Genomic DNA, 13,432 nt, shown 5'->3' with positions numbered 1-13,432 from the left:
CTAAGACTATGTGGAAATCATGGATATAGTCATTGGCTGTATCCATGTTTTCCAGACAACCTTAGAGCTTTATCCAAGTTCAGCAGCCACTGCTAATCAAATGCAGAACGTTCGGGTTCTGATCGACCCGAACCCGGTTCGCTCATCTCTAGTAGGCACATATCCCAATCATGAACGGGTGAAACCACAACCACACGATATCCAATAGCCGACTGTCATTCCGACATCATGCAGCTACTGAACATAGTCTGTGGGAAACCCTTTTTAGGGGCAAATCACAGTTTTTATAGCTCAGCACACACAGCGCAGTCACACATCATTAAGAGCAAACAATGACAAAAGCCACTAACATAAAAAATATCCAGAACTTCCTTTTATTTATAGAGAATGTTTAGATCCTTGAGGGGTACAACATCTGTAAAGAGAAAAAAAACATTGGAATTAGAAAATATATAGCCTTGCATCCACAGATCTAAAAAGTAAAAAAATATTAAAAAAAAAAAAGGAGCGCCCAAGCTGCACAAATCACTATCGTTTGTGCAGCCCTAGAAACCGACAGCACACACGTGTATAGGATATACTGTACATACAGGATAAGTATGTCTGTGCTGTCAGTTTCCCTTCATCATTATGGGCCTTACATCCAACCAACATTTTCCCGTTCCTCAGCTGATCACAGTCACTTTTACACAGGCCGATTATCAGCTGCAGGAACGTTTAAAGCTACACTCTCACTGAACAAAGGGGACGGCTACGATTAAACATCATGCCTGACCCCCTCCCCCCATCACCACCAGCATCTATTTGTGGTTTGTCTAGACGCCACCCTACACCTTATACCGGTGGCTGAAAACCACTACAAGGACAGTTTGGCAAACATAAATCTAACTCTAATTTCAATCTGTCACTCCAGCTCTGAGATAAAAGCTTTGGAACTTTTATGCAAATTGGGAGATAAAGCCCAATGAGCTTTCTCCTGGGCTGCAGAAGCCCAGCACAGCTCACAGAGTGGGTGGTTACATCTCTAGTAATGCGCAATTCGGTCACATCAGGGCCAACTTCAGGTTTAGGCCCACCAACGTACTGGCGTCAAGCCGCATCCGGAAATAACGCTCTCTACAGAGAGAGGTGCTGATGTCACACGCCAGAGCAAAGAACTTCCGTGAACAACCCCTTTAACTGCTCACTAGTTAGTGAAATAATGGCAGAAGAACCAGCACTTTTTAAGAGCTTATTTGACCTTTTAAAATTGATGTCTTATCCAGGAGACAAGCCATCAATATGAGGTCAGCCAAAGTTTGCCACTCTAACACTGGTTCTGAGGTTCTATCACATGACTTTGCCATTTAATCTTATTCAAAACACGTATATACAACCACATAACCTGCTAAATTCCACAAACTAAAAAAAAAAAAATAATGACTTTTACTCACCACACGGATTCTGTGTCCAATGGCCTTTGCGGGTAGGTTGGAGCGGAACTTAGCCCGCACCATGCCGCTGTTGCCATGAGCTCTGGTCACCTTCCCCCAGATGACACGAGTTTTGTTGGGTTTGCCTCCTGGAGTCACCGTGTTACTAAGAGACAGAAATCACCATTAGGATACCAGAGTAAACCAGGTACCAAGCACAGAGCAACCAGAAGGATGTATAGAAGTGAAATGAATAATTTCCAGGAAATCTCATCAAAATGGTTAACAGCCCTATAAATCCCTATTGTTCACCCAAATTTTTTCTCCTTTCAAATCAACTGGTATCAGAAAGTGACAGAGATTTGTAATTTACTCTGTCAATGTCAGAACTGTCCAGAGCAGCAGCAAATCCCCATAGAAAATCTCTCCTGCTCTCCAGACTGGAAAGAATACACCACTTCCTGCAAGACATACAGCAGCTGATAAGTACTGCAAGACTGATGATTTTTTTAGTAGAAGTAAATTACAACTCTCTGGCACCAGTTCATTTGAAATAATTAATTTATGTGAATTACTCCTTTAGGATGAAAGGGGGACCCAGAAGATGGCCTAATCAAAATAAGTCCATATCCCAACAGATCATCACTTTGAGAGATAGGAATAACCCTTTAAATCAAAAATTAGTTGAATACACTTAAAACAGTCTTCTGCATGGCAACAATGACTCTTGGGAAGATGCGAGCCTTACTTTTTTGCTTTGTACACATAGGCACATCTCTTGCCCAAGTAGAACTCTGTCTCATCTCTGGCGTAGACCCCTTCAATCTTCAGGAGGGCTGTGTGTTCCCTCTGGTTTCGGAGGCCTCTCTTGTAGCCAGCAAAGGTCGCTTTGCACCACAATCTTGTGTACGAGACGAAAGGAGAAAAAAAAAACAAAAAAAAAAACATTAGTACAATGTAGAGAAGAAACTATTACAGGAAGTCACATGATGTTACAGACTTACCTGCCAGACATTTTCAGTCGTTGGTATCCAGATACCGGCTGGACTGCAAGGAAAACATTCGGGAAGTTAGATGTGAGGCTATTCCTTATACATTTCTGCACAGATTGTCTATAATGAGTTTACAGGTTAAGGCTTTGCTCATATGTATTTGTGACAAGAACGGCCGTTATCATAGAAACATGTGTTACATTGACTTGGAAATAACAGACACGGCAATTATTTCTGGCCGTTGTGCATTGAATGCATTTCAAATTTTCGATGCAACAGCGATTGTTGTTTGACACTTATAATGGCCATTGTTCGTAAGTTGTGTAAACATAGCCTTAATGCGAATATATTGGTTAGAGTAGTGAAAAGAGGCCCACGCCACGGGATCTCCGCGCCGCCCTCGAGCGGGTGGAGTAGTGAATTTCATTTTTTTTCACTACCTGGTCAGCGCGGAGATCCCGATGCTGTGGTCCCTTCTTCCCTACTCCAACAGGTACGTTCACTTTAAAGCTTATAACTTCTAGATACTTCATTAAACATCCATCCTATTACACCAAAGCTAACTTAAAGGGAACCCGTCACCCAGGACGTGGACGCAGAGCCCACCCAAACCCCGATGCAGCCCCGGATACTTACCCTTTCCTGCAAGTCCCGCTCCTGGAACCGGTCCCGAGATAAAGATATCCCCGTTGGAAGCGGTACGCGCGCTGCAGAGATGAGTCTGACGCCCATAGAGAATGACGGCTCCATTCAGTCTCTATGGCATCGGACTTATCTCTGCTGATTAGCATACAGCACGCGCTCAGCTTTGGGCGCAGAGATCTCCGTCCCCGGACCGGGTACAGGAGCGGGACTTGCAGGAAAGGGTAAGTATTTAACAGATCTGATTTTAACCCCTTTCCACCCTGGGGCAGATGGGGGTCAAAACTGACAGCTGCATTTAAATGCTACGGAAAACCATTTGTGGTGGTTTATATATTGCAGCAAACTATCAGGACAGAAGAGAAACCTTTCAGGGGCTTATTACAAATTCACCAAAATAACTTGACTGCAGTAAATAATAAAATACCATGGAAGTTCTATTTCCTCTCCAGGGTCACTTGCTGCACATCTCTGTGGCCTCGGCAGCAATCACCTCAGCGGTCACAATCTGCACCATCACCCCCCGAGGTCAGAGATTTGCAGCAGAGGCCACATGGCTGTACAGGTCAGTGCTGCAGGAAAGTAACAAGGCCGGGCAGGGAGCACTACAGCAGTGCGGGGGTTTATTTTACACCTTTAGACTACGACTGTATGGTGACACTGAACACATGCTGTACGGCCAGGCACCGCAGCGTTAGGGCCCGTTTCATGTAAATTCAGACAACGATAAAAAGGCCAACTAGAAATCGTCCATTGTTCTTGTCATTGTTAATCGTTCGCTGTAATTTCGCATTTGTTCACTGATCGTTCAGTGTAATTGCACATCGTTCCTTCACTTGCTGGGATCAGATGAAGTAACCGATTGTAACCAGTGACTATTGTTCTGTGTAATACAGTGAACGATTTTAAGTTAATGACAAAATCTCGTTTGCAACTGTTTATCGTCAAAAATCGATTCATCTAATAGAACCCCTTACTCTGCCGCCACCGCCGCTAGATAACGCGGTCATATTACAATCCACACAGCCATGCTGGAAGACTGGCCGGCAACAGCGCAGGGTGCAGCAGCTTATATGCCGGAGTGCAACCACATTCCGTTGCATCAGGCTAGGTTCACACCGCATTTTAGCAATGTGTTTTTTTCATGTTTCTGAAAAAAAAAAAAAAAAAAAAAAAAAAAGATGGAAAAACGGATGTTGTGTGCATCTATTTTTTTCTATTGGATCAAAATGCATTCTTTGTCTTTAACATATGCAAAAACGTACTTGACCTTACTTTTGTGAGTGCGGAAAAAAAAAAAGATGCTTTTTTTTTTTTTACAATAGAACGGATCAAAACAGATGCACACAACTGCATCTGTTTTTTTGCAAAAATGCAGTGTGAACCCAACCTTACCTGCATCGCAGACTATGTTTGCACTACATGTTCCGCAGAAATCCCGACTGTTCACTGAATAGCGGCCGCAGAAAACCCTGTCAGTTCACAAAATGGAGTGTGCAGCACCAGCCGCACGCTCCATTGTGTGCAGTGGGGAGTTCTGATGCAGGCACACATCACATGGATGTGCCCACATTCGTATTTAGCGACGCTAAAGACCATCCAGCCACTATTGCAGTACCTGCCAGGATGATCTTTTCTGAGACTGGCCAGGTCACGGAAAAGCCGGTGTTTTACCAAATGTGAACATGGCCCAATACTGCAATCCTGTGCATGAACTGTCTCATTAACCTAAAGGATTTCTAGCACGGCCTATATACAATGGTAACCGCCATCACTTCTGCCCCTACGTCAGGGGTAGGAAACCTTGGCTCTCCAGCTGTTGCACAACTACAACTCCCATCATGCACGGACAGCCGAAGGCTGTCCGTGCATGATGGGAGTTGTAGTTGTGCAACAGCTGGAGAGCAGAGGTCCCCTACCCCTGCACTAGACACTGACGCTTTCATTAACAGCAAGGAGATCTGGCGATTGATGAGAAGACACCAGTCCCACCTATAGTAGTGCACAGTAATGGGGGTACCGCAGCTCAGTGTGTACAGGGCTGTAGGGTCAGCAGGGGGATACCACCAGGGTTAGGGTCATACAGTGGCTTATAGGAGAGTAACCTATGACAGCTCCAGCCCTGAGGTGTATAGTAACCTGACAGATCTCACTACATGTGAACAGGCTCCTATGCTGATGTCAGTGCGGTATCCCCACAGCTCCAGCCACTGACCATTCAATACAGAAAACAACATAAATGCAGCCGCAGAAAAACCGCACCGACAAACGCCTGAATCTACTCTGAAGCCTGCTCAGTGCGCCCATTGCCTGCGCCTCCTGCGCCCAGCACATCACCACAGCGGCTGCCAAGTCAGTCAGAGTCCCCCGGAGCCGGCTCACACAATCCGGGCCGTATCCCGGCCATCCCTCCGCACACAGCCCCGCTCCACACCCCGGCCCAGTCACCGGAGTCCGCGCTATCCGCCTCTACCGTTATTACCGGACACAATATATCTCCCCGATCTACAATCCTCAATATGTAACACGGCTGCAAGACTGCTCACCCGCACCGGAATCCAAGATGGAGGAAAAGGAAGGGAGAGCGCGCGGCACGCTGGGAAATGAGAAGCGTCCTGAGCGGGAGGTGTCTGCGATACTGCCTGCTCGGAAGATACGGGAAGAGCGGGAGGCCGCGCGGTTACACGCAGTAGTGACGTGGATACTGGAGACGTATCCGTACACCGGGGGGACGAGCGAGAAAAACAGACGTAATAAATAAAACCGGCGATTAGGTGCGAGGCCAACGGGAGGCCCCCGGGGGCGGAGCTTCGGTGTCCATGGAAACCAAACGCGAAGGCGCTAGCAGGGCTGTATGTGCTGGACAGGTAGGCTGCACGGAGAAGGGGTCTGTTATATAGTATATATGTTATATACTGGGGTGTGTGTATGTGTATATGTATATATATATATATATATGTGTGTGTATATATATGTTATATATTATGTATGATGTAGGATTATGATTGTTATAAGGTTGCTATTATATTAGTTTTGTTAATATGATAATAACTATTGTGATATTGTAGTGTTGTTATTAAAAGGGTTAATCTTTTTCTTTCAAATCAACCGGTTTCATAAAGTTATATAGATTTGTAATTTATTTTTGTTTAAAAATCTGCAGTCTTCCAGTACTTATCAGCTGCTGTGTGTCCTGCAGGAAGTGGTGTATTCTTTCCAGTCTGACACAGTGCTCTCTGCTGCCACCTCTGTCCATGTCAGGAACTGTCAATAATAATATATATGTATTATTGACAATTATGCTTTATATCTTTTTTTTCATCTGTTTTCGGCTCCTTGTACAGGTCCCATAAATATTGAGGACAGTCCCAGAGACGTCTAGGATGTCATTGCCGATGATGGAAGTCTTGCGGGTGTGCACAGTGCTGGAGGACAGCTTGGATCAGTTTTCTGTCCTGGGTTATATCATGCCGGTCTCCTACCAAGGACGGAATAATGTGAGTAGGCGCTGGAAGAATAACAGAGAACGGACATGGATGGCAGAACAATTACTGGAGCAAATCATCCCACAAATGCTGCCCTTACCTGGGGGTGGTTTATATTAGTTGGGAAGAATATACAAACCACATAAACTAATGATAGGTTATATCCAATTCATCACACCTTTACAAAATCTCCTCTGCCTTTTCCATTGAACTGGATGAGTCAGAGTAGCTAAAAAAAATGGCAGGTTTTGTGGGGTGGCCTTATATACCGTTGTCAGTACCTACCAACACTGAAAAGTGGGTTAAAGGGGTACTCCACTAAAACATAACTTTTGAAATGTTGCGGCCCATGGTGAGACTAAGAATTCCTTCCATACCTGTTATTATCTATTCAGTCTCCTTCCCCCAGTTCTCAGCTGCTGCTTTCTGCTGAAAAAAAAAAAAATCTGTGTTCTCTGAGACAGTCCCTGACTGGCTTTATCTGCAACTTTGTAGTTTCTTTGAAACTTCAGCAGGTATACAGAGTGTCAGTAAGTGTAGTCCACTTTTCCATAGTGAAATACACTTGCTGACACTCTGTATAGCTGCTTAAGTTTCGGTGATTGTCACATCAGTAAACGACCTGAAAGTGAGTGCCGCTGTCGCTCTACACTCCGTTTGCATTGTGGAAACTGTTATTACACAGCAGAGCGCCATCTCTGGTCGCCCAGATCAGTCCCATCAAAGATGATGCTCCACCATATCCATTGTGATCTGCAGTGTAGGAGCGTACGTATATACTAAGCAGCGCTAGGTTTTCTCCTGCTATATAGTAGTCTTGAAAGGCGAAGATGAAAAAGAGGTTAATAACAGCTCCATAACACGGTTGGTTGTATAAAGAGAATCAGCCACAATAGCTTAAGCTGGGTTCACACTACGTTTTTGCAATCAGTTTTTTTATCTGTTTTTTTGCACACAAAAAAAGGTAAAAAACAGATGAAAAAAACTGATGCCTTTGTTTGCATCCGTTTTTAACCGTTTTTCCATTGACTTCCATTATAAAAAAAAAAAAAGGATCAAAATGGATCTTTTTTTTTTTTACATACACAAAGACGTGGTCAACTTCATTTTTGTGTCCGTTGAAAAAAAAAACGGATCCGTTTTGATTGTTTTTTTGTTTTTTTTTATAATGGAAGTCAATGGAAAAACGCATTAAAACGGATGCACACAAAGGCATATGTTTTGTTTCATCCGTTTTTTTTCTTTTCTTCAAAAACGTAGTGTGAACCCAGCCTTAAACGCGATTCTATTTCTTATCTTAGATTTTTAGAAATGAAATTGGTAAAATCTTGAAGACTCAGAGACAAATAGAAGGAAACTTTGAAAAACTCATGGGGACCCGTGCGGACATCCAGTTATCACAGCCCCCCCTGGCAAGCAAGCTGCAGGATCTGAAGGAACAAGTACATGAAACGGGGGAGAAGCTTAAGACGAGCAATGTACAATTCACAAAGGCCGTGAGACAAAACCCGTTAACTTCTGACAACCTAAAGAAAGTCCAGGCAGACAGGTACAGGCCAGCTTTCCACTGCTCCATTTGTATCAGTAGTTGTGATAGTAATGCAGATATGTTGTGCGGTAGCTTTCTTTTTCTTTGTCTTATAGGCAATTTGCAGCAGACGTCATTGCAGATATGTTAATGGAGCTGGAAATATCCGGATCATTTCAGAGCCTTCAGCAAGCGGTGGGAATAGAGAAGGAGAAAAAGGCAAACTTCTACAATGCAATAGAAAGGTGGGGGTATAGACATCTGTGTGGTGGAACACTTAAGGCCCTATTACACGGGACGGTTATCATTCGAAAAATCGTTTATTGTAATAGCAGACAACGATTTGATAGAATTTGGACCTATTTTTACCGTTGATCGTTTGCAAATCGTTCGCATGGACTAAGACGTTGTTCGCAGTAGCGACGACAAGTCAACCGCAAGAACGATCATAAGTGATGACCATCGTTCCATGTAATTGGGTGAACGATTTTTATTGTTTATTGTTAATCGTCGGAAAATCGCTTTGTGTAATAGTACCCATAGAGTACTTGAAGAATCTTTACAAGCAGATTTTACAGCCTCTGCAGGCAGCGTCCAGACATGTCTAGGTGCCTAGTCTGTAACTATTCCAGTGAAGTTTTGCTATCTGAACTTATGCCTTTGCTTGCCTATAAATTACAAAACAGCACAGATATTGTGGGCAATACAAAGACAGCCTGAAAGTATAAAAACAAACACTAAAACAGAAGATTACTGAAAACTTTTTTTTACATGTAATTTTAACAGAGGTGAAGCTTGTTTTATATACACTGTATGTTATTGAATGATGAGACTATTTCCCAATTTTAAAACAATATGTCAGAATTAAGGCCAGTACGCATAACATTACAATTGCTCCACAGAGAACAGCAGGGAAGAAAGAAGATCAAATTGTTGCAGAAGCAATTACAAGATGTAAAACAAGAGAAAAAAGTGGAGTTGCAGGTAGTATGAAGCATGTCTTATTTTACAATCAAAGAATTTACCAACATCACTAGCAAACCATCAAAACAAGTAAATAAACATGTCCCCAATAAACAGTAATGTGCTAAATTACTAAACTGAAGTAAAGTCTGTTACATAAGAGATTAAAGTGTCACTCTTACAGGGGATGGGAAATAAAGCATATTTGCAATTTACATTCATTTTTTAGTCATCATTCTGTAAAACAAAGCTATACTTACTTGAAGGCAGCTATATAACTATACTTACTAATATCCAGGTCCAGTCTCCTGACGGCTGCTATATAACAACTATACTTGCTAATATCCAGGTCCAGGCTCCTGAAGGCTGCTATATAACAGCTATACTTACTGTATCCAGGTCCAGTCTCCTGAAGGTAGCTATATAACAGCTATACTTACTGTATCCAGGTCCAGGCTCATGAAGGCAGCTATATAACAGCTATATTTACTGTATCCAGGCCCAGTCTCTTGAAGGCAGCTATATAACAGCTATACTTACTGTATCTAGGTCCAGGCTTCTGAAGGCTACTATATAACAGCTATACTTACTGTATCCAGGTCCAGTCTCCTGAAGGCTGGTATATAACAGCTATACTCACTTGTATCCAGGTCCAGTCTCCTGAATTGCCTTCTCTGTGAGCACAGATTTCCTAAGAAACACTGGACTTCCATTGTTTAGTCTCTTTTTTTAAGCCAGCAGGAGACTAAAAAGCTTCAGGAGACTGGACCTGGATATAAGTAAGTATGGCTTTGTCTTATAGCATGATAACAAAACAAAAAAAAAATAATGTAAATTGCAAACATGCATTATATCACATCTACTGTTGATTTAGATTTTTAAAGTTGTAACAGCGACACTTTAACCCTTTAAGTGCCAATTTTTCAATTTTTGCACGTTCATTTTTCTTTTCTCGTATTTAAAAGGTCATATCGCTCGCATTTTTTCAACTACAGACCCACATGACCCCTTATTTTGTGCGACACTACTTATACTTGGCAATGACAGACTTAATTTTTCCATAAAATGTGCATTTTAGAGCTGTAAAAATGTCTCATAAAACTATTTTTCCCGCATTTTTGTGTTTTTCTGGTATCTACAGAAATACTGATGTGTGGATGAGGCCTTAGATAGATAGATAGATGTGTGTATTGTATATGTTTTTAACTGTTTGAATTTTAAGTGTAACACTTGGACACCTATGGGGCTGTAAATTTGGTTGAGTATTGCGTAAACAGATGCGTAAACAAAGAAATGCCTTTTACAAATATTAAGGTTTTATTTCTTCTCAGAGTCGCACAGAACTGATTGCACATCTAAAGGACCAACTGCAGGAGATGAAAGCTAAAACCAGCATGGAAAACAAATATGTGAAGAAGGACACCGAACTTCAAGTGTCCCAGACGCAGAAAAAGTGCAACATAGCAGAATCTGACCTGCAGATGGAGCTCCAGGTGTGTATTGTAGGAAAAACTTTTATAATAAAGCTTTATTAGGTAATATTAGGACACTAGGTAATATAAGAACATGAACATAAAATTTCCGACAAAATCTAGGAATAAAGAAAGCAGCAGAAAATGTGGTCCCACAAAACTTAAAGGGAAACTAAAAAGAATATTATAACCTGCCGATATGTCCCTATAGGCCACATGGTGCTGAGGATGAAGGTAAGTCTCTTACCTTAGGCTACATTCACACATCTGTTGTTCTGTCTGCAATTGCAGGCATGCAATCACGGACAGACCATAGGATCAATGTTATTCAATCACCCCGTTCACGCGATCCGTGCCACAAAAAATAGGACCTGCTGTAATGTGGACCGCATTTTGCGTCACGGATCGCTATGCTAATGAAGTGGCAATATAGTGGTCCGGGAATCATGGAGCACTACAGATGCACATTCTTAGTGCGGGCTGCACTACAGGTGTGAGAACAAAGCCTTGATCTTCGGCAAAGTTTTCAGGATACAATATGGTTTTGGTACACTAGGGGTGGTGCTACTGCAGTCTGAAGAGCAAGAGACGTTTTTAATGGGAATTTGCTACTGCTTTGGACAGTTCCTGACATGGACAGAGGTGGCAGCAGAGAACTCTGAGTCAGACTGGAGAGAATACCACTTTCTGGAGGACATACAGCAGCCGATAAGTACTGGAAGACTTGAGATTTTTTTTTATATATGTAAATTGCAGATTTATGGCACTTTAAGCACCAGTTGATTTGAAAGAAAAAGTGTTTTGATGAACGACTGCTGTAAGTGATTTATTTGCATGTGTAAAAGGACTGGGCTACGACATTCAAACCTTTTTTTTTTTTTTTTTTTTACAGAAAATTAAAGAAAAGATGGATGAGGAGATAAGAGTCCACGTTGAGATTGAAAACTTCCTAAGACAGCATCAACAGGTAAGCAAAGCAACCTATGTTTTACCCTGGGTACTTAAAGTGTCACTGTTGTTACAAAAAACTTTTGACATGTCATAGACACATGACAAAAGTTTTGATTGGTCCAGGTCTGAGTGTTCACCCCCACACCAATAGAGAGGTCTGCGCTTTAGCGTATTCTCTCCCCACTCTGAGTTAGGAAAAAAAGATTTGGACTTATAATGGAGCCTGAGTCTTTTTTTTTTGCTAACTCAGAGTGGGGAGATGGCGGGCTGCAGCGAGTTCCTCTTCCCGCTTGGTACGGGTTTGAACACTCAGACCCGGACCAATGAAAACTTTTGACTTGTCTCTGACATGCAAGAAGTGCAACAGCAACCTACAGATGCAATCGCTTACCATACATACTCCCCCCCCGATGTACACACGATAAAAACCTGCTCTATAGATATTAAAAAATGAGAATCTTAGCAAACCATTTGATCAAACAGAGTGTCACCACGTTAAGGTGACCTCAGAGACATGATCCCTACTCTAGCATTCTCACACTAGCAATGGCCCCTCCTGGGCTGACAATAAGCCTACAGCTGGGCAGATAGGAGCCAAATAATCTCTATAGCACCTATAGGACATGGGTGGAGTGCACCACCTTAATGTGGTGACATGGTACACTCTGTTTGATCAAATAGTTTGCTATGATCCTCATTTTTTTATACCTATAGAGCAGGGTTTTTTTCATTTGTACGCCGGGGGAAGTATGTACAATAAGCACTTGCATCTATAGCTTGCTGTTGCACTTTTTGCTTTTTGTTTGTACTTTAGCCTCATGCAACCTACAGTGTGAACAGAGGCATAGGAGTGCTACCGACTTGCTGCTTTTTTCTGACGCGTCTATGACATGTCAAAAGTTTTTTTGTAACAGAGACACTTTAAATCAAATCTGTCAGCTGCAATTTTCTTCCAAACCTCTGACACTGTGATGTAATAGTTAGGGCAGATACACATGGTACCTTTCATTTATCTGTCTGTGCTTCCATCAAATTAAAAATGCTTTTATTCCGATTCAAAGTGCCTCATTGAGGGCTGTAACACCTCCTTGCCCCTTCCCCCTTCGATAGTCCATTACAGATGGTGGTCTGGTATCCAGAATGCCCACTGAACAGTGTAAGAAGCCAAGTTACCTTCATAAAACTGAGGGTGAGGGTGCCAGGAATTAGACCCCAACTGATCACCTCTCCTGATATGACTTCAGCCTATGGGTCTTTATGCTTTTTTTGTACATTTGGCACACCATATACTTTATTGCCTGCATGAACAAGTGTATTTTCATTGGAATCATCAGGAGCTGGAAGAGAAGCTGGAGTTCTGGATGGAGAAGTATGACAAAGACACCGAAGAGAAGCAGGCTGAACTGAACTCTCTAAAAACTTCTAGAACCAATGACCTTTTACTGCTCAGTGAACTAACTAAGCAGGTAAGAATAGTCATCCATGTGATAATAGATAGTGTACATGTATATTTCAGTATGGTTTACCATCAAACTACTTGTCTCATGATTACAGTTCTCTGCTAGACTACTATTACACTTATATTATAGCACCCCTTGTTATTCCCTATTCAGAGAATGCATTCATATATAATCTTACAGTAGCAGAAGACTTTCTATAAAGCGACTGTACAACTATATGATACAGTGCATGAGACCTTTATTTCCAGGCTGTGATAAAAAAAAAAATTAACCTCATCGCTGTACTAGCATCACACAACCACTTTTGAAAGTGTTATTTCATGAACATACCATTGGAGAATATATGTAGAGCAAGGGTAGGGAACCTTGGATCTCCCGCTGTTGCAAAACTACAACTCCCATCATGCCTGGACAGTAGGTGCTTTAGCTTTGGCTGTCCAGGCATGATGGGAGTTGTAGTTTTGCAACAGCTGGAGGGCCAAGGATCCCTACTCCTGATGTAGAGTATAGGTGATTTACTTCTATGG

General features: G+C 42.2%; 2 protein-coding genes across 3 annotated transcripts in view; one reads left to right on the top strand and one right to left on the bottom strand.

Moving 5' to 3' along the window:
• IQCG (IQ motif containing G) overlaps positions 1-13,432 on the top strand; it is a 32,624-nt gene that overhangs the window by 17,187 nt on the left and 2,005 nt on the right. Inside the window, exons 1-8 of one of the 2 annotated variants that reach the window (XM_069974581.1) lie at positions 5,620-5,913; positions 6,391-6,543; positions 7,833-8,080; positions 8,176-8,304; positions 8,962-9,043; positions 10,354-10,515; positions 11,387-11,461; positions 12,780-12,911. In XM_069974581.1, coding sequence (XP_069830682.1) covers positions 6,430-6,543; positions 7,833-8,080; positions 8,176-8,304; positions 8,962-9,043; positions 10,354-10,515; positions 11,387-11,461; positions 12,780-12,911 — 942 coding nt within the window. In that variant the 5' untranslated portion in view covers positions 5,620-5,913; positions 6,391-6,429. Of the gene's footprint in view, positions 1-5,619; positions 5,914-6,390; positions 6,544-7,832; positions 8,081-8,175; positions 8,305-8,961; positions 9,044-10,353; positions 10,516-11,386; positions 11,462-12,779; positions 12,912-13,432 lie in introns of those variants that run through there. The other variant, XM_069974583.1, reaches the window with a different exon arrangement.
• Positions 359-5,655, bottom strand: RPL35A (ribosomal protein L35a). The gene is made up of 5 exons (XM_069974584.1): positions 5,593-5,655; positions 2,417-2,459; positions 2,161-2,313; positions 1,434-1,578; positions 359-415 (listed from the first exon to the last, which is right to left on the bottom strand). The coding sequence occupies exons 2-5, from the start codon at positions 2,425-2,427 to the stop codon at positions 392-394; spliced, it is 333 nt and encodes a 110-aa protein (XP_069830685.1). The 5' UTR covers positions 2,428-2,459; positions 5,593-5,655; the 3' UTR covers positions 359-391.

Source organism: Dendropsophus ebraccatus, chromosome 6 (assembly GCF_027789765.1).
Source record: "Dendropsophus ebraccatus isolate aDenEbr1 chromosome 6, aDenEbr1.pat, whole genome shotgun sequence".
NCBI lineage: Eukaryota > Metazoa > Chordata > Amphibia > Anura > Hylidae > Dendropsophus > Dendropsophus ebraccatus.
Note: the sequence above shows the minus strand (reverse complement) of the source record. Positions and strands in the feature narration are given on the sequence as shown.